Source organism: Manis javanica, chromosome 17 (assembly GCF_040802235.1).
Source record: "Manis javanica isolate MJ-LG chromosome 17, MJ_LKY, whole genome shotgun sequence".
Lineage (NCBI taxonomy): Eukaryota > Metazoa > Chordata > Mammalia > Pholidota > Manidae > Manis > Manis javanica.
Window position 1 is genome coordinate 3,950,991 of NC_133172.1, and position 19,954 is coordinate 3,970,944.

The 19,954-nt window shown below is 40.3% G+C and overlaps 1 protein-coding gene and 1 long non-coding RNA gene across 2 annotated transcripts in view; both read left to right on the top strand.

Annotated features, from left to right (window-relative positions):
* Positions 1 to 5: 5 nt before the first annotated feature.
* Positions 6 to 8,915, top strand: LOC108398593 (uncharacterized). The gene is made up of 5 exons (XR_001853458.3): positions 6 to 610; positions 2,098 to 2,168; positions 5,037 to 5,129; positions 5,379 to 5,456; positions 5,647 to 8,915. It is a non-coding gene; the product is annotated as an uncharacterized lncRNA (long non-coding RNA).
* A 4,845-nt stretch (positions 8,916 to 13,760) lies between these two features.
* Positions 13,761 to 19,954, top strand: part of LOC140847153 (uncharacterized) — a 31,043-nt gene continuing 24,849 nt past the window's right edge. Inside the window, exon 1 of the mRNA XM_073226427.1 lies at positions 13,761 to 14,067. Coding sequence (XP_073082528.1) covers positions 14,053 to 14,067 — 15 coding nt within the window. The 5' untranslated portion in view covers positions 13,761 to 14,052. The remainder of the gene's footprint in view (positions 14,068 to 19,954) is intronic.

Below are 19,954 nucleotides of genomic sequence, written 5' to 3' on the forward strand. Positions count from 1 at the left end.
CGCCGGGGAGGCTCAGGCCGTCAGTGACGGGCTCTGTCCAGGGTCAGGGGTGTGTAGCGGTGACCCTAGCGGGGCTGACACTGCCCGCCCGCGCGTTAAACCCCAAGCAACCAAGGTGTGTCGGACTCAGCGGGACTCTCCGACTCGTTTGCTTCCCTGTGTTGACACCCTTACGGATTCCTAACCTCTGACTCTCTTCCCTGTGCTGGGCAGGACCTTCCCTGCCGTCTTCTCGTCTCCGATAAGAGGGAGATTAATAGGAGAAGAGGAAGCAGAAACTATTAACACAAATACCGCCTAAAACGGGGCAGAAACCCAGGCAAACTGAGTACTTCCCGGAAATGGTTTGAGTCACCCCCTCTGATCCCATCTCTACCTGAAGGTTTGGGGATGGGGTCGGTTTGGGGAACTATCAGGACCAGCACAGGAGTCAAGAATGTAGCTGTCACGCAGATTCATGTCCTGGCGGTCCCCACTGAGAAGAGTTTCTGGACGTATAGAGCCGCCACGGTACAAAGGGAGACATCCTTACGGTTTGGAGGTTTGCCTTCTGCATGCAACTGTCTGTTACAGAAAGGAAGTTCCTGTTGGTTTTCAGAGCTTATCTGAGGTATATCTGTTGTTTCTTAAAAATAACCAGACAAAAATAATCCTTATGCCAGAGGAACATATTTTGGATGAGAAATTTTGCTCCTGTTCAGTGGGGAAATGTTGAATATTATAATTAAATGCCAAAATTTATCTAAAATTACTGTACTTTTAACACTCATTAGCAATATATGACTATTCCCATTTCCCAATATTCTCACCGAAATTTGGTGTGATCGAGTTTAATTATAGCCATTCTAGAATATATTAAGTGTTTTCTCAGTACAAAATATGAACTATCCTGTTAGAGTAGCTAAATAGCCGGACAGGGGAGAGGGGGAGGGGGAGTTCGGTGTTTACATTGGGCCGGATCCTTCATTCTGCACATTCCATCCATGTAAGCTGCCCTTGCAAGAGGTGGGGAACGAGGGTATAGATAACAGATTAGCCCAAACCAATGTTTCCAACATTGAGAAGAAGTTGTCCCAAATTTCATCCCAAAACGTATTATACAGTCATTAACATAATCAAAAGCATACCTCTTTGTCATTATCATAGGAAAAAATCAAGCCTCCCCACACCACGACTGTTCCAACGAAGGCCAAATATAGTGAAAAAGTCCCCCACCCCACGTGAGGGTGGAGCACCCCCAAACTCGGAGCAAACCCCTCCTGTTCTCTTCATAACCTAATCCTGCTTAGTGAATATCCATGCTCTTTACATAAAAGTAGCTCCCTATTGTTTCCTCAGCACAAACCCTTCCGGGTCTGCCTGTGCCTGCCTAACTTTTGGGTGTGTGTGTACTCTCACATTTTCTTTAAAAACCTTATTCTCCAAGTGAACTCTTAATGCTGAACTGCTTCTTGTGTCCATTCTTGAATCCTTTCCCCTGATGAGATCAAGGCCCTCTCTCCAGTAACAGTCTCACTATAGTTTTCCTAGCAACTGGGATGAATGTTTAGGGAAGGAAAACTTTTCCCTTCCTCTCTAGGTTCTTTGGCCTAATAATTAAATTGACATAAGAGAAATTAACAGGTGAATTACAAGTTTAATTTCATACACACAGGGACCTCAAAGATGTGAAGCACAGAGACCACCAGGCAATTGAGGTTTCTGTGTCCTCATCTAAGAAGAGGGTAGAAGTTTGGGCCTTCAAAGAGCAGGATGACAATTCACAGGAAGATAAAGGAGCAAAGGGTTGGTAAATACTTGCATGCCATGCACATAAGACTTTCTGATACAAAAAGTTCTCTCTGGTATTACCTCTCTTCCTAGTATAGGCTCTGGGCCTCTAAATTATCTTAGGCAGTGTTGGGGAGGAAATATTTTTCCTCTACCCCCTCACAAGATTCTTCTAGGCGGCCCAAGGATCATCTTAACAACTAACAAATTAACTGGAGACAAAAAGCCAAAGTTTAATCATGTAGATTCCGAGGCCCAATAATGAAACTGAGACCCAAAGAATGACCAAGGCAGGCAGCCTTTACACATTTGACACTCACCCTACAGGTGAAGGACTTCCCTGCAAGCTCGCGTGTCCCTGTGTGGTCGGATTCCCTGGGGAATACCGCTCTGCAAAGGTATGTTCTCTCCTAATCTTCATCCCACTAAGGCACAACATAATTTAAGGTGTGAGGAAAGAAACTCAAGCAGACAAAACACCTGGGAAATATTTCAAAGAGATGGAATAAAAGGAAGAACATGAAGTCGACCATTCATTGAAAATTAATTTGGAACTCTAGATATGGAAATTTTGTACAGAATATAGTGTAACAGTACTGAACACAGTAGTGAGAGGAGGCCTATGTAGAATAATAACTATGGTAAAGAAAAAGCTTATAAGGCCTGAACAAATAAAAACATCTGATGTTTAAACATCATTCCTCTAAATACCAGATAAGCCAACGCTATTTACTCAGTCCCACAGCCCTGTGTGTTTGCCACAGTCCTTTATGATAGTTTATTGCTGAATTTTCAGTAAGGAACACTTATTGCTTTTGTAATTACTAAAGACATATACAACATGAATTCAAATCTTTTGTTTGACCTAAGACAGGCACAGTCGCAGGGGGGCCATCAGGTGAGAAATTGGGGATCAACAGAGGTGAGGCTTAGAACCTCACCCCCCCTGTTTTGAGAGAAATCTTCTGCATCCGTGGATGTTGTGTTGCCCTTGTCTAGCTAGGATTAACACTTAGTCTACAGGCACAGACCTGATCATCTACATTTGCCCTCTTACAGCACTAAACTATGTTTTCTACCTTTATCTTGCATCTACCTACCATTCAGCATTTTACTAAAAATAATAATAATAATAATAATAATAATAATAATAATAATAATAATAATAAGGGAGAAATGTGGGATTCACATATAAATCAAGTATAAAAATCAAATGAATATTCATATTTGACCTGATTGTTTATAGTTCATAATGCGTGATCAAAACCGAAAGTTTCTGTGATGACTGCCCTTGTACTGTTCACCATGTAAAAACTTGTTCATTATGCTTCAGAAGATTGGAGACTGTTGAGAATTAGGCTTGGGGTTGGTTAATGATTGTGCAGTGAGTCCCCTATACAGAATTTTATTGTTGTTAACAACCATATGATCAATAAATATGAGAGATGCCCTCTCAAAAAATAAATAAATAAATAAATACAAATAAAAAATAAAAAATAAAAAAGAATTGGATGAATAAAGTATGGTTTATTGTTACAATGGACTGCTTATTTTAACACAGCAATTAAATGAATTATGGCTATATTTACCAATGCATTGAATAAAAGATAATTGTTAAAATGGAAAAAAAATCTTTTGTTTGCCTACAAACAAATCCACAATTGCTGCAGGTCCATTATCTAATTTCTCTCCATTTCCATCTCAGGTATAAGAGCCGTCATGGTGACCGGCCCCAAACGCCCCCACCACATGTCTGTACACTGAAATATTCAGTCACATAGCCTCCCATACTCATCATACACCTCACACACACATTCCACCACCAACACACTTCTCCACAGACTTAACTGTATAGAAGTACACAGTCACCTTAAAACACACTCAGTGTTATGTGAACCCATGCCAACTCACAGCCACGTTTTCATTCAGAAATTAAATTCACATAGCATACGCATGTGTGTCTATAGGTGTTCATATACGAATGAAAGAACTGCGTTTCCAGACCTCTTTTATCCATCCCCCCCTTATGTTCCTCCCAACTCTATACCAACTTGTCACTTGAGGGTGACATTACATTGTCCAAAGTTACGAGGTGATGTGAGCATCCCCACTGCAGGTAAGGCGCTAGGAACACATAGTGTTGGGGTTGTGACCGTGCTCGGGCCTGCGACAGAGCAGGGCAAGGGTGAGAGCACAGGGGGAGGGTGGCATCAGGAGAAGGTGGGTGCAGAGCCCGGGCTGTGGGAAAGGGACGTGGGCCAGCAGGAACTCCGGGTTTCTTATTATGACGCTCCCACCTTTGTTTACTGCTATTTATTAAAATATGTAGTGACTTAAGGTGGGGGAACTCCTCACAGTGTGGTCCTTCTTCAAGTGTGTCTGTCTTCGATACTTTTGTCCTTGTGCACCTGTTTGTTCTTTTGAATTGCCTTGTTATAGTCTAAGAATAATCTGTTAAGACTTTCATTGAAATTAACTCCATTACACTTGACTTTTCAGAAAACTGAATTTTTTTTTTTTTTTTACTATTAGGATAATTTTTTTTTTTTTGAGAGGGCATCTCTCATATTTATTGATCAAATGGTTGTTAACAACAATAAAATTCTGTATAGGGGACTCAATGCACAATCATTTATCAACCCCAAGCCTAGTTCTCAACAGTCTCCAATATTCCGAAGCATAACAAACAGGAAAACTGAATTTTTGTGATTTTTTTTTAACTATGGATATATGTCACTCACCTTTTATTTAATGCCCTGTCATGTCCACCGAGAACATAATTTTCCTTTTTTCCCAGTTTTATTGAGATAAAGTTGAAACAGAAAATTGGAATATATTTAAAGGATACAATGTGATGACTTGGTATAGTGTCCATTGTGAGGTGATGTATTAACATCCATCACCTCACATAGTTACCTTTTTGTTTGTTTGGTCAGAATGCTCATGGTCTATTCTCTTAGCAAATTACGAATACCCAATAGGATGGTGCTAACTATATTCACCACACTGTACATTAGATCCTCAGAACTTGTTCATTCTATAACGGAAAGTGTGTTCCCTTTGACCCACCTCCCCCAGTTACCCCCATACCCGGCCCTGGCAATCACCACTCTACTCCCTGTTTCTAAGGGATCAACTGGTTAAATAAATTAGATCCCACTTATAAGTGATACCATACACTACTTGTCTCTGGCTTATCTTCCATAGCATAATGCTGTCTAGGTTCATCCGTGTTATCACAAATGTCTGGGTCTTCTTTCTCCCAGGTGAACAATATCCCATTGTATACATGGACCACATCTTCTTCATCCATGTATCCAGAGATGGACAGTTAACGTTGTTTTCATATCTTGGCTACTGTGAGTAACTCTGTCATGCATATGGGACTGCAGACATCTTTTTAAGATCCTGTTGTCATTTCTTTTGAATATACACCAAGAATTGGAATTTGCTGGCTCATGTGGTGTCCTATTTGCAATTTTTTGAGCAACCCCCCCGCCCAATACTGTTTTCAATAACAGTTGTGCCCATTCACATTCCCACCAGCAGCGCACAGGGGGCCATTTTCTCTACACCCTTCCCACCCTTTACTGTCTCTTGTCTTTTAGGAGATGGTCATTCCGACAGGTGTGAAGTGATACCTCATTGTGGTCTGGATGTGCATTTTGGTGATAAAAATAGTGACGGTGAGCATCTCTTCCTGTAATTATTGGGATTTGCATGTCTTCTTTGGAAAAATCAATATTTAAGTCTTTTGCCCATTTTTAGCCAGGTTACTTATTTATTTTTTGCTATTGAGTTGAGTGAGCTTCTTAGATCGTTTGTATATGAGGCACTTATCAGCTGTATTTTGCAAATATTGTCTCCCTTCCTTAGGTCGCCTTATGTAGCTGATTGTTTCCATCGCTGCGAAGAAACTGTACTTTAGTGTAGCCCCCGTCGACGTCTGCTTTTGCGGCCTCTGAGTTTGGTGCGCCGTGCTGCTGGCCCTGCAGTTCTGCTCATGTTTCTGCTCTGCTGATCTGTGATTCTCTTGTTTGCCTATCAGCCTCTCCATTTGGTGGGGGCAATAGGTTGCCCTGTTACTTGAGTTCTCTGATTAAACTAAGGAAGTGAATGGTTTTCATTTTATCTAGCTTTTTAAAATTTTGTGGGAGGGCATGATCACTTCCAAGCCCCTTACGTGCTAGAGTAGAAACTGGAAGTTTCTTACCTTTATGTTTTCAAAATATTGTTTCTGAAGTGATATAATTATTCACATGAAATACATCCTGGGTCATTCTGTGACAGGTTGAATTTGTTCTCCTTGGTCCTTGTACCCACCCACAACAAAGAATTGAAAGGCAAAGACACCGTAGCAAAGCCCAGGAAAGTTTTATTTGAGTACACTGGACGGAGGAGTGGACCAGGGTCGGTGGAGACAAAGGCTTTGATCTGTTAGGTGGGACACTTATATCTTGCATTCTGGTTACGAGGCACTTCTTTGACTCGCGAGGTCTGGGGTCATTTGATTGACAGGTGCATCTGTATAGTCCTCCCTCTCAGGGAGCATGCACCTCACCCAGCCATCTCCTTTAGGGAAACCAATTGTCCACGTATTTGTTTTCCAGTATTTCACTGTTGTTCTTTACACCATTGTGGATTATTCTGTCCCTGAGTTTTCTTTAATGTAGTGTTTCTGTTATGCCTTCAAGTGGCTGATTTTGTTGTCTTTTTCAATGTCAAATTGGCCATTGATCTTACCTAGAGTACTTTTCAACTCAGAAATTGTGCTTTTCATCTCTGAAAGTTCAATTTCAGTTTTTTGATATCTGCCTTGTCTCTGCTTCTCTTTTGGAATAGATGGGACATTGGTATTTTCATGTATGCCTCTGTCTTATTCTAATAACCTCTCTTAGTTCTAGGTCAGTTTTGACCTAGCAAATACCTTCAGTACGTGTCATGTTTTCTGGATGTGTGAGGAGAATGGTTCTTCTTTAACATTTTTTTCTTCGGTATGGTTATGTTAATATTCTAACACCAGTTACTAGACATGATTTTCCCACATTGCTCTCTATTTTATATTACATTTTGTCTTGCCAGTGGGTTTCAGCCCCAGGCAAGTTCATGATAGGTTCAATGAGACCAAGGAATGACAGTGGAACGTTCTTGGGATAAAAGGGTTTATTACCAGGCTTGTTCTCCTGGTGATAGGTTGTGCACTAGAACTACGTCTCCATCTAACAGTCTGCAGAGTTGCAATCCTCCTTGTGTCTGCCTGTGCCCACAGCACTGGGCAGAACTCTTTATATACTGACTCAGGCAATAATAGCTTATTACCTATGGGTTTGGACCCATTAGCCTAGCAGTAGGTCAGTTACATTACCTACCAAGTAGTTTAACTTCAGGTGAGGATCCTGGCCATAAGAACCCTAACTTTCCCCATACATTTCTCCATACATTTTGGTCTACTTCTGAAATTTCTATTCCAATGAACCTGTCAGTCAAATTCATACAAATACCACACTCTTTTATTTAGAGAGGTTTTGTGATATAATATCTAGCAGAAGTAGTTTCCCTCGTGTTTTTTTTCAGGGTTTTCCTGAATTTATTTTTTGCTTATGCAATTAAATCTCTACTCTCAGACAAATATCTGGTATTATATATATTAGGTTTATCTTTCTATCCATAAATATTTCATTTTTCCTTTTCTCCAAATGTCAGTGTGTGTATGTGTGTGCATGTTTATCATGTGGTATGCTTAATAATTTTGCACTTACACAGGCTCTAAATATTTCTTGTTACATTTATTTCTATCATTATATGTTTAACAATTTCAGTCTCCCGTAATATATTGTAACTGAATAGAATCTGTGTATATGAAAACTCATGCACTGTATGTTAATGTTTTATTCTAATATATTCATTTATTGTTTTATGTTTCAATACAATTTTGAATTCTTTGGGCTCCTCCGATATATATTTATACCTTCTACAAGCAGATATGAATTTATCCCTTTATTTTCTATGGTTAATTGTCTTCACTAGCACTTCCAATAAGGTGGTAAACATAGAAACAATGGGAGCCTTCTAATTTTCTTTCTTGGTGAGTTTAGTGGGAATTAGTCTACTATTTTCGTGTAGATGGGTGAACAGCTTTAGAGCTTTTTTCAACTTAAGAACACACTAATATCTTCTTTTGTTTGTTTGTTAATCATTATCAACTACAGAATTCTGCCAAATAGCTTTGTTTGTAACTATCAACAGGGTGATCTTTCCTCTTAACTTTTAAAAGATGATCAATGTATTTCCTAACAAAGAACCCATTGCATTCCTAGTATCAGCTGCATGTGAGTTTGCTAGAATCATTTACTGGTAGTGGTATATGCAAATATTATACTTAATAATGTGGGATCCCTAGACATAGGTGAGGTTTCAAATATTTGTGGCAATCTTTGTAAGATTTGGGGAAATTATTTGCAAAGCAGTATTCCTCAATACTTTTGAATTGCCCAAGTAGCATGTGTTTATCTATTTCAGTGTAGCGACTATCATGGATAAACCGTACCATCTGGGGCTGTTTCTGTGTGGGAGTTCCTTCATAAATATTGCTGTTTATTCTATGGATGGAGTAGAGTTCATAATTTGCACCTCTGGGGTCAATATCATAAAATATATATTCCTAGAAATATCCATGTCAATGAGACATTTGAATTAATTTCCACTGAATTGTACAAGTAACCTCTAGAGTTTTTTTAGCTTTACTTATTTGTATCATATTTTTCCTATCACCTTTCTTTTCTTGAAAACCCTTGTCAGGCCCTTGTATGATTACATGTCTCTGCTCAGATCCTTCCTTATTTTGCAGCCCAGGAACCTGAGGGTAAACAGACGATCATATTTTAAGGACAGTGAACTTGTCAGGGAAGTGCAGGCTCCAGTTACATGCATAGGCTTTGATAAAGGAGCCAGGGGCATACAGTGGGGAAATGACAGCCTCTTCAACAGCTGGTGTTGGCAAAACTGGGCAGCTGCATGTAAGAGAATGAAACTGGGTTATTGTCTAACCCCACACACAAAAGTAAACTCAAAATGGATCAAAGACCTGAATGTAAGTCATGAAACCATAAAACTCTTAGAAAAAAATGTAGGCAAAAATCTCTTGGACTAAGAAGGCAGGTGGGGAGGGAGGGAGACGGGGACTGAGGGGTACTATGTTTAGTGCACATGGTGTGGGGGATCACGAGGAGAACAGTGTAACACAGAGAAGGCACATAGTGGATCTGTGGCATCTTGCTGCACTAATGGACAGTGACTGCATTGGGGTATGGGTGGGGACTTGATAAAACGGGTAAATGTAGTAACCACATTGTTTTTTCATGTGAAACCTTCATAAGAGTGTATATCAATAATACCTTAATAAAAAAAATCTCTTGGACATAAACACAAGCAACTTCTTCATGAACATATCTCCCTGGGCAAGGGAAACAAATGCAAAAATGAACAAGTGGGACTACATCAAACTAAAAAGCTTCTGTACAGCAAAGGACACCATCACTAGAACAAAAAGACATCCTACAGTATGGGATAATATGTTCATAAATGACATATCCAGTAAGGGGTTGACATCCAAAAGATATAGAGCTCACACACCTGAATAAACAAAAAGCATATAATCCAATAAAAAAATGGGCAGACGATCGGAACAGACAGTTCTCTAAAGAAGAATTTCAGATGACCAGCAGGCACATGAAAAGATGCTCCAATCCCTAACTATCAGAGAAATGCAAATTAAAAACACAATGAGATATCACCTCACACCAGTTAGGATGGCCACCATCCAAAAGACAACAGCAACAAATGTTGGCAATGATGTGGAGAAAGGGGAACCCTCCTACACTGCTGGTGGGCATGTAAACTAGTTCAACCATTGTGGAAAGCAGTATGGAGGTTCCTTAAAAAACTCAAAATAGAAATACCATTTGACCCAGGAATTCCACTCCTAGGAATTTACCCTAAGAATGCAGCAGCCCAGTTTGAAAAAGACATATGCACCCCTATTTATCACGGCATTATTTACAATAGCCAAGAAATGGAAGCAACCTAAGTGTCCATCAGTAGATGAATGGATAAAGAAGATGTGGTACATATACACAATGGAATATTATTCAGCCATAAGAAGAAAACATATCCTACCATCTGCAACAGCATGGATGGAGCTAGAGGGTATATGCTCAGTGAAATAAGCCAGGCAGAGAAAGACAAGTATCAGATGATTTCACTCATCTGTGAAGTATAAGAACAATGAAAAAAATTAAAGGAACAAAACAGCAGCAGAATCACAGAACCCAAGAAAGGACTAACAGTTACCAAAGGGAAAGGGACTGGGCAGGATGGGTGGGAAGGGAGGGATAAGGGGGGGGAAAGGGGGCATTATGATTAGCACACATAATGTAGCAGGGTGGGGTACACGGGAAAGGCAGTATATACAGAGAAGACAAGTAATGATTCTATAGCATCTTACTACTCTAATGGATAATGACTGTAATGGGGTATGTGGGAGGGACTTGATAATAGGGAGAGTCTAGTAACCATGATGTTGTTCATTTAATTGTACATTAATGATATAAAAAAAAGACATAGGCTTCACTGCAATTCTCTCGTGGGTCAGATCTCCGCATTTTCCTGTCTCCACCAAGCAGACTCTGCATCCAGTTATTACAGGAAAATAAAAAACACCTCGAAAACCCTCAGCTGATGTCATCAGAGATGCTCACTAGAAACTTACAATTGTTTATGGGAATTGGAAACTGCAAGCAAGTTTTTCTAAGATTACTTTCCGCTGCCCCATCAGGCAGTGTCACTGAAAGTGCAGGTGAGATTATAACTGCATGTCGGTGGGGAACTGAGGTTCCCGAGTCACACACCCATATTATGGGGTCTGGCTGCCTCCCTCCCACGCAAGCAGAGGCTGTCATAACTGTCACCTCAAGCCCCTTGTCCTGGCAGCAGAAGGAATTTAGTATTTTTCTATTTCAATCTGACACAGGTTATGTACAGAACTGAGGCGTACCAGAGCCTGGGTAAATGCTTGTGTCTAGGGAAGGGATTTTTCTGGGGTAGAAATTGGTTCAGTAACATACCCACACAGGACAAAATCATTCACAAGACACTGACTAAAATTGTGGACAGACATGGGAGGTCTGAGACCCTACACAGATTTCTAATCACTCCTACTGAATTTTGATGTAATCCTCTGTTGACAACTATTGGTATTTGATCTAAACTGTAATGGATTGTGTTTTTTATGATCCTTAAGATTATATTCTGCTCTATAGAAATTACAGATAAACTATTTTTTATTTTTATTAAGGTATCCTTGATATACAGTCTTTTTTCTTTAATTTTTTATTTTGGTATCATTAATACACAATTACATGAGCAACATTGTGGTTACTAGATTCCCCCCAATATCAAGTTCCCACCACATACCCCGTTACAGTCACTGTCCATCAGCATATGAGTCACTACTTGTCTTCTCTGTGTTATATGGCCTTCCCCATGCCCCACACCTACATTATGTGTGCTAATTGAAATGCCCCCTTTTCCCTTGTCCCTCCCTTCCCACCCACCCTCCCCAGTCCCTTTCCCTTTGATAACTGTTAGTCCATTCTTGGGTTCTGTGAGTCTGCTGCTGTTTTGTTCCTTCAGTTTTTTTTTTTTGTTCTTATACTCCACAGATGAATGAAATCATTTGCTACTTGTCTTTCTCCACCTGGCTTATTTCATTGAGCATAATACCCTCTAGCTCCATTCACATTGTTGCAAATGTTAGGATTTGTTTTCTTATTATGGCTGAATAATATTCCATTGTGTATATGTGCCACCTCTTCTTTATCCATTCATCTTCTGATGGACACTTAGGTTCTTCCATTTCTTGACTATTGTAAATAGTGCTGCAATAAACACAGGGGTGCATCTGTCTTTCTCAAACTTGATTGCTGCGTTCTTAGGGTAAATTCCTAGGAGTGGAATTCCTGGGTCAAATGGTAGGTCTGTTTTGAGCATTTTGATGAACCTCCATACTGCTTTCCACAATGGTTGAACTAACTTGCACTCCCACCAGCAGTGTAGGAGGGTTCCCCTTTCTCCACAGCCTTGCCAACATTTGTTGTTGTTTGTCTTTTGGATGGCAGCCATCCTTACTGGTGTGAGGTGATATCTCATTGTAGTTTTAATTTGCATTTCTCTGATAATTAGCGATGTGGAGCATCTTTTCATGTGTCTGTTGGCCATCTGAATTTCTTCTTTGGAGAAGTGTCTGTTCAGCTCCTCTGCCCATTTTTTAATTGGATTATTTGCTTTTTGTTTGTTGAGGTGCATGACTTCTTTGTACATTTTGGTATCAACCCCTTATTGGGTATGTCATTTATGAATATATTCTCCCGTACTGTAGGATGTCTTTTTATTCTACTAATGATGATATACACTCTTATGAAGGTTTCACATGAAAAACATTGTGGCTACTACATTCACCCATATTATCAAGTCCCCCCCATGCCCCATTGAAGTCACTGTCCATCAGTCTTGTAAGATGCCACAGTCACTACTTGTCTTCTAGAAATTAGAGACAAATTTCCATGATTTTCAGTGTAGTTATTTCAGTAAAAGCCACGTGTATATGAGAATGAGTTTGTTGGACCTCATTGCCTCACTCAGCTCTGTATAAATAACATGATCAAGTCACATTTGTTGAACTATAATTTCTTTGCTGTTACTTAGGTTTGATGTGTTGGATGGAGGTGCTAACTATGTCTGTTCTGAAAATGCTCATATTCTGTTGATCAAGATAGGACAATTGTCCTTCACACAGTTAGTAAAGAAGCCTTTATGGAAGAGGTGACTTGAAGGATGCAGATAGCAGTGCAAACTAAGGGTTTGGTAGTTTACAGCTTCAAATGTGCCTTCTGATATTTTCAATGGTTTGCAATAATCTCGTGTCATTTTCAGGCTCATTCTTGTGTTTCCCGTTTGAATTTTTTCAGTGCGCAATATTTTATGTCTCAAATTCCATTTGTAAAAAACTTTTGTATAAAGACTAGTTTATTTATACCCCCAAAATATTTTGCTACTTATTTATAACTCAAATCCAATTACTTTTGGCGAAAAAAATTGCATATTATGTAATAATTTATGTAGTTGATAACAGTGGAAAAACGAATGATAGTCCTTTTGCGCTATCTCCACATCGATTCAGTATCTTTGAAGATTTTCCTACTTTGCTCTCTATTTTATATTACATGTTGCCTTGTGTGGGTTTCAGCCCAAGCAAGCTCACGATGGATTCAGTGGGACTGAGGAATGATAGTGTATCTAGAATAAGCTCTGAAAACCAAGGAGTTTCCCTTTTGTATTATCAGTAGGGACAGCATGGACTTGAATCTGGTAACAACCCCATTCTTGACTCAAGTTCCTGTCCTGATAACCTCCTCAAACCATCCCCATCCCCAGCGTCTTTGGTCTTCAGGTAGAGATGGATTGGAGGGGGTGACTCAGGTTTCAGGGAAGTACTCAATTTGCCTGGGTCTCTCCCACGTCTTAGGAGGTGTCTTTGCTAATGAATTTCTGCTTCCCTTTCTCCTATTAGTCTCCCTCTCATGGAAGAAAACAGGGAAGAAGGTCCCTGTAGGCGGGTTATCCGGGTCAGGGAACAAAAGATATTAGGAATCAATAATAGTATCAACACAGGGATATAAAGGGTTAGAAGCAAAGAAGTCGGAGAGTCCCGCTGAGACTGACACGCCTTGGTTGGCTGGGGTTTAACGCCCGGGCGGGCAATGTCAGCCCCCCTGGGGTCACCGCTACAGACCCCTGACCCCGGACAGCGCCCGTCCTTAACGGACCGAGCCTCCCTGGCGCCCCGCCCTCCCTAAAACCTTAGGGGGCGGAGCCCCAGGCCGCTTCCGGGGTCGCGGGTGCGCGGGGTGACGCCGGACCTGCTGCGCCTGCGCGGCTGCTACGTCCCGCGGGGAGGGCGAGGCGGGTCCCCCGTTCCTGCTTCCGGACGGTTCGGCGGTCGCAGGTGGTTACTTCGCGGTGTACGATCCTCGCGCTCCCACGTCCGTCCGGAGACCCGGGCCCGGAGGGCGGCCTGGGCCTCGTGTCAGGGTGCTGCCCGCGGACGGCGCGGAGCCGGGGGAGGCCCTGCCGCCGGCTATCCGCGCATCTTCTCCGGGGCCGTGAGCCGTGTCCGCACAGCGCCCGGTGGGGGAGGAGCCCGAGCAGCCCGAGGCCGAGGCGGAGATGGCGGCCGCCCAGGTGAGGGTGCGTCCGGCCGGGGCTGGGCCCGCGTTTCCCCCTGAGCTGCTCTGCGTTTAGAACTGGCGCTCGGTTCCTTCTCTGCTTCTGCCGTCCTGCCTTCCGTGTGTGCTCACCTGCTCTGAAACCTTTAAAAAATGCACCTCAGGCTTAGCAGTGTAGGGACCGGGGGTCGGCCACCCACGATGTGCCACTGGGACACGCAGATTATTTTCAGTTGTAAAACCATCAGGGCACAAAAGACTCAGGAAGAATTTTTGACCTCCCACCCCAGAACTGCGTGAAAAGAGTTTAACTAGTGAAATTTATCCAAGAGCAGAGGTATCACCCTAGATAACTGTATGTATAAAGTGTAACCTTTGAGGGATGTGGGTTTTTCTGGAGATGAGCCAGATAATCTGGTTAAAACCTCATTGCTGCCTTTTCCTCCATGTTTGCCACAATACTTTAACAAGAGAAAATGCTTCTCCGTACAGATAATTTTTGTTTGTTTTCTTGTATTCATGAAAAGTTGTTGGAATGATGTCTAGTAACTACTAAATGTTCAAGGAATGTTTCCATTACATTGTTATATTAGAACTTGAAATTGCACGAAAATTTAAAGTCTTATGAGGCTTTTTTCCCTGGAGTTCTACGTCTTTGTTATTCAAATATGCACCTGGGGTCGTGGGCTAGGTCTTGATTGAAATGCAGATGCCAACCCTGAGCTGAAAGAGCAGCTGCAGTTTTAACAAGAAAGTTTCCATCCGAGACATATGCACAGGTAATTCTGTGTGCTATAAATGTTAGTCGGGAAAATAGGTATTATGAGTGGGGCGGAAACAGAGTAAGGCCAGGAAAGCCCAGAGTTAATCAGTTAAAGCTCAAAAAGCCCAGCGAAACTTGGCCTGGAATATTTGAATATTCCCCAGATCCAGGAGGGTAGCTCAGCATAGCCCATGTTTTTATTGTGTGAATCATGTAGGCTCAGCTTTTTTTTTTTTAAGTGTAAGAGGTTTTTTGCCTCTTTATTTTGATCCTCTCATCTGCACAGCAGGGCATTATTATTTTTTTAAGGCATTATTGATATACACTCTTATGAAGGTTTCACATGAAAGAACTCTGTGGTTACTACATTTGCCCATATTATCAGGTCCCCATCCATACCTCATTTCAGTCTCTGTCCATCAGTGTAGTAAGATGGCACAGTTTCCCTACTTGTCTTCTCTCTGCTACACTGTCTTCCCCATGACCCGCCCACCATGTGTACTAAACTTAATATTCCTCAATCCCCTTCTCGCTCCCAACCCACCCGCCCACCCACCCACAACCCTCCCCTTTGGTAACTGCTAGTCCCTTCTTGGAGTCTTTGAGTCAGCTGCTGTTTTGTTTCTTCGGTTTTGCTTCATTATACTCCACAAATGAGGGAAATCATTTGGCACTTGTCTTTCTCTGCCTGACTTATTTCGCTGAGCATAATGTCTTCCAGCTCCATCCATGTTGTTGAAAAAGGTAGGATTTGATTATTTCTTATGTCTGAATAGTATTCCATTGTGTATATGTACCACATCTTCTTTATCCATTCACCACTGATGGACACTTAGGTTGCTTCCATATCTTGGCTACTGTAAAAAGTGCTGTGATAAACATAGGGGTGCATATGTCTTGTGAATCTCAGAACGTGTATTCTTTGGTTACATTCCAGGGAGTGGGATTCCCAGTTCAAATAGTATTTCTGTTTTTAGTTTTTTGTGGAACCTCCATATTTGTTTTCTACAATGGTTAAACTAGCTTACATTCCCACCTGCAGTGTAGGAGGGTTCCCCTTTCTCCGCATCCTTGCCAGCATTTGTTCTTAGTTTTTTGATGCTGGCCATCCTTACTGGTGTGAGGTGATACCTCATTGTGGTTTTTATTTCCATTTCTCTGATGATTAGTTATGTGGAGCATCTTTTCATGTGTCCGTTGGCCATCTGAATTTCTTTGAAGAATTGTCTCTTTATATCCTCTGCCCATTTTTTAATCGGGTTATTTGCTTTTTGGGTGTTGAGGTGTGTGAGTTCTTTATATATTTTGGTTGTTAACCCCTTGTCAGATATGTTGTTTACAAATATATTCTCCCATACTGTAGGATGCCTTTTGTTCTGTTGGTGGTGTCCTTTGCTGTATACAAGCTTTTTAGTTTCATGTAGTCCCATGTTACCATTTTTGCTTTTGTTTCCCTTGCTCGAGGAGATGCGTTCAGGAAGAAGTTGCTCATACTTATATTCAGGAGTATTTTGCCTATCTTGTCTTCTAAGAGTTTTATGGTTTTATGACTTAAATTCAGGTCTTTGATTCATTTGCTTTGGCTATTCAGGGTCTTTTGTGGTTCCATATGAATTTTAGAACTATTTGCTCTAGTTTGTTCAAGAATGCTGATGGTATTTTGATAGGAATTGCATTGAATCTGTAGATTGCTTTAGGCAGGATGGCTGTTTTGACAATATTAATTCTTTCTATCCATGAGCACGTGATGTGTTTCCATTTATTGGTATCTTTAATTTCTCTCATGAATGTCTTGTAATTTTCAGAGTATAGGTCTTTCACTTCCTAGGTTAGGTTTATTCCTAGGTATTTTGTTCTTTTTGATGCAATTGTGATTGGAATTGTTTTCCTGATATCTCTCTGCTAGTTCATTGTTAATGTATAGGAATGCAACAGATTTCTGTGTATTAATTTTGTATCTTGTAAATTTGCTGAATTCATATATTAGATCTAGTGGTTTTGGAGTGGATTCTTTAGGGTTTTTTTATGTACAATACCATGTCATCTGCAAACAATGACAGTTTAATTTCTTCCTTACCAATCTAGATGCCTTTTATTCCTTTGTGTTGTGTGATTGCTGTGGGTATGGTCTCGGGTACTATGTTGAATAAAAATGGGGAGGGTGGGCATCCTTCCTTGACTCGGTCCCGATCTTAGAGTAAACGATTTAAGGTTTTTGCTCTTAAGTATGAAGTTGGCTGTGGGCTTGTCATTATAGCCTTTATTATGTTGAGGTACTTGCCCTCTATGCCTATTTTGGTGAGAGTTTTTATCGTGAATGGTTGTTGAATTTTGTCAAATGCTTTTTCAGAATCTCTGGAGATGTTCATGTAATTTCTGTCCTTTTTATTGATGTGGTGGATGATCTTGATGGATTTTGAAATACTGTACCATTGGTGCATCCCTGGAATAAATTCCAGTTGAGCGTGATGTGTGATCTTTTTGATGTATTTTTTAAATTTAGTTTGCTCATATTTTGTTGAGTATTTTTGCATCTATGTTCATCAGGGATATTTGTCTGTTATTTTCTTGTTTTGTGGTGTCTCTGCCTGGTTTTGGTATTAGAGTGATGCTGCTGGCCTCATAGAATGAGTTTGGGAGTATTCTGTCCCCTTCTACTTTTTGGAAATCTTTAAGGAGGATGGTTATTAGGTCTACACTAAATGTTTGATAAAATTCATTTGTGAAGCCTATGGTCCAGGAGTTTTGTTCTTGGGTAGTTTTTTAATTACCAGTTCAATTTTATTGCTGGTAATTGATCTGTTCAGGTTTTCTGTTTTTCCCTGGGTCAGCCTTGGAAGGTTTTATTTTTCTAGAAAGTTGTCAATTTCTTCTAGGTTATCCACTTTGTTAGCATATAATTTTTCATAGAATTCTCTAGTAATTCTTTGTATTTCTGTGAGGTCCATAGTGATTTTTCTTTTCTCATTTTTGATTCTGTTTATGTGTGTTCACTCTCTTTTTTCTTCATAAGTCTGGCCAGGGGTTAATCTGTTTTATTAATTTTCATGAAGAACCAGCTCTTGGTTTTATGAGTTCTTTCTCTTGTTTTATTCTTCTCAATTTTATTTATTTCTACTCTGATCTTTATTATGTCTCTTCTTCTGTTGACTTTGCGCCTCATTTGTTCTTCTTTTTCTAGTTTCACTAATTGTGGCTTAGACTGTTCATTTCGGATTGTTCTTTCTTGAGATAGGCCCGTATTAGAACTGCCTTCTCTGTCCCGCAGAAGTAGGGCATTGAGCTGTTGTTTTCATTTGTCTCTTATATTGCTTGATCTCTGCTTTAAGTTGGTCATTGTTCCATTGATTATTTAGGAGCATGTGAAGCCTCTATATGATTATGGGTTTTTCTGTTTTCTTTGCACAGTTTATTTCTAGCTTCATACCATTGTGGTTTGAGAAATTAGTTGGTACAATTTCAGTCCTTCTGTACTGAGGCTCTTTTTGTGGCGTAGTATATGATCTATTCTTGAAAATGTTCCATGTGCACTTGACAAGAATGTGTATCCTACTGCTTTTGGACGGAGTGTTCTGTAGATATCTTTTAGGTCTATCTGTTCTAATGTGTTGTTCAGTGCATCTGTGTCCTTATTTATTTTCTCTCTGGTTGATCTGTCTTTTGCAGTGAGTGGTTTATTGAAGTCTCCTAAAATGCATTGATTTCTGTTTCCTCTAATTCTGTTAGTATTTGTTTCACATATGTAGGTGCTCCTGTGTTAGATCAAAGATATTTATAATGGTTATATCCTCTTGTTGGACTGACCCCTTTATCATTATGTAATGTCTTTTCTTTATCTCTTGTTACTTTCTTTGTTTTGAAGTCTATTTTGTCTGATACATGTCCTGTGACTCCCCCTTTTTTCTCCCTATTGTTTGCATGAAATATCTTTTTCCATCCCTTCCCTTTAATTCTGTGTGTGTCTTTGGGTTTGAAGTGAGTCTCTTGTAGGCAGCATGTAGACGGATGGATCTTGCTATTTTATCCATTCTGTAACTCTTTAAGTTTTGATTGGTGCCTTCAGTCCATTTACATTTAGGATGATTGTTGATTGATATATACTTATTGCCATTGCAGGCTTTGGGTTCATGGTTACCAAATGTTCAAGGGCAGCTTCTCTACTTTCTAACAGTAACATAACTCACTACGCTATTATAAACACAATGTAAGAGTTCCTTTTTTTCTCTCCTTTTTCTTCCTCCTCTTTATATAGTAGGTATCATATTCTATACTCTGTCTATCATTTGACTGACTTTGGGGGTAGTTGATTTGATTTTGCATTTGCTTAGTAATTAATTGGTCTACTTTGTTTATTGTTGTTTTATTTTTTCTACTAACAGCTATTTAGCCTTAGGAGCACTTCCATCTATAGCAGTCCCTTTAATACACTGTAGAGACAGTTTGTGCGAAGTAAATTTGCTCAACTTTTGCTTCTCTGGAAATTGTTTAATCCCTGCTTCAAATTTAAGTGATGATCTTGCCGGGTAGAGTATTTATGGTTTGAGGCCCTTCTTTTTCATTGCATTGAATATATCATGCCACTCCCTTCTGGGCTGTCAGATTTCTGCTGACAAGTGTGTTGACAGCCTGATGGGTTTTCCTTTGTATGTGATCTTTTTTCTCCTTCTGTTTATTTTTTTTTAATTTTGATATTGTTAATGTACAATTACTTGAATAACATTATAGTTACTAGACTCCTCCTATTATCAAGTCCCCCCTACATACCCCATTACAGTCACTGTCCATCAGTGTAGTAAGATGCTATAGAATCATTACTTGTCTTCTCTGTATATACTGCCTTTCCCATGTCCCTCCCCCGCTACATTATGTGTGCTAATCGTAATGCCCCTTTTTCCCCCTTATCCCTCCCTTCCCACTCATCCTCCCCAGTCCCCTTTCCCTTTGGTAACTGTTAGTCTATTCTTGTGTTCTGTGAGTCTGCTGCTGTTTTGTTCCTTCAGCTCTCTGCTTACTTTTAATACTATGTCCTCATCCTTGTTGTTTGCCATTTTAATTATTATATGTATTGGTGTTTTCTTCCTTGGGTTCCTAGTGTTGTGAGATCTGTGCACCTCCATGGCCTGGGAGACTATTTCCTTCC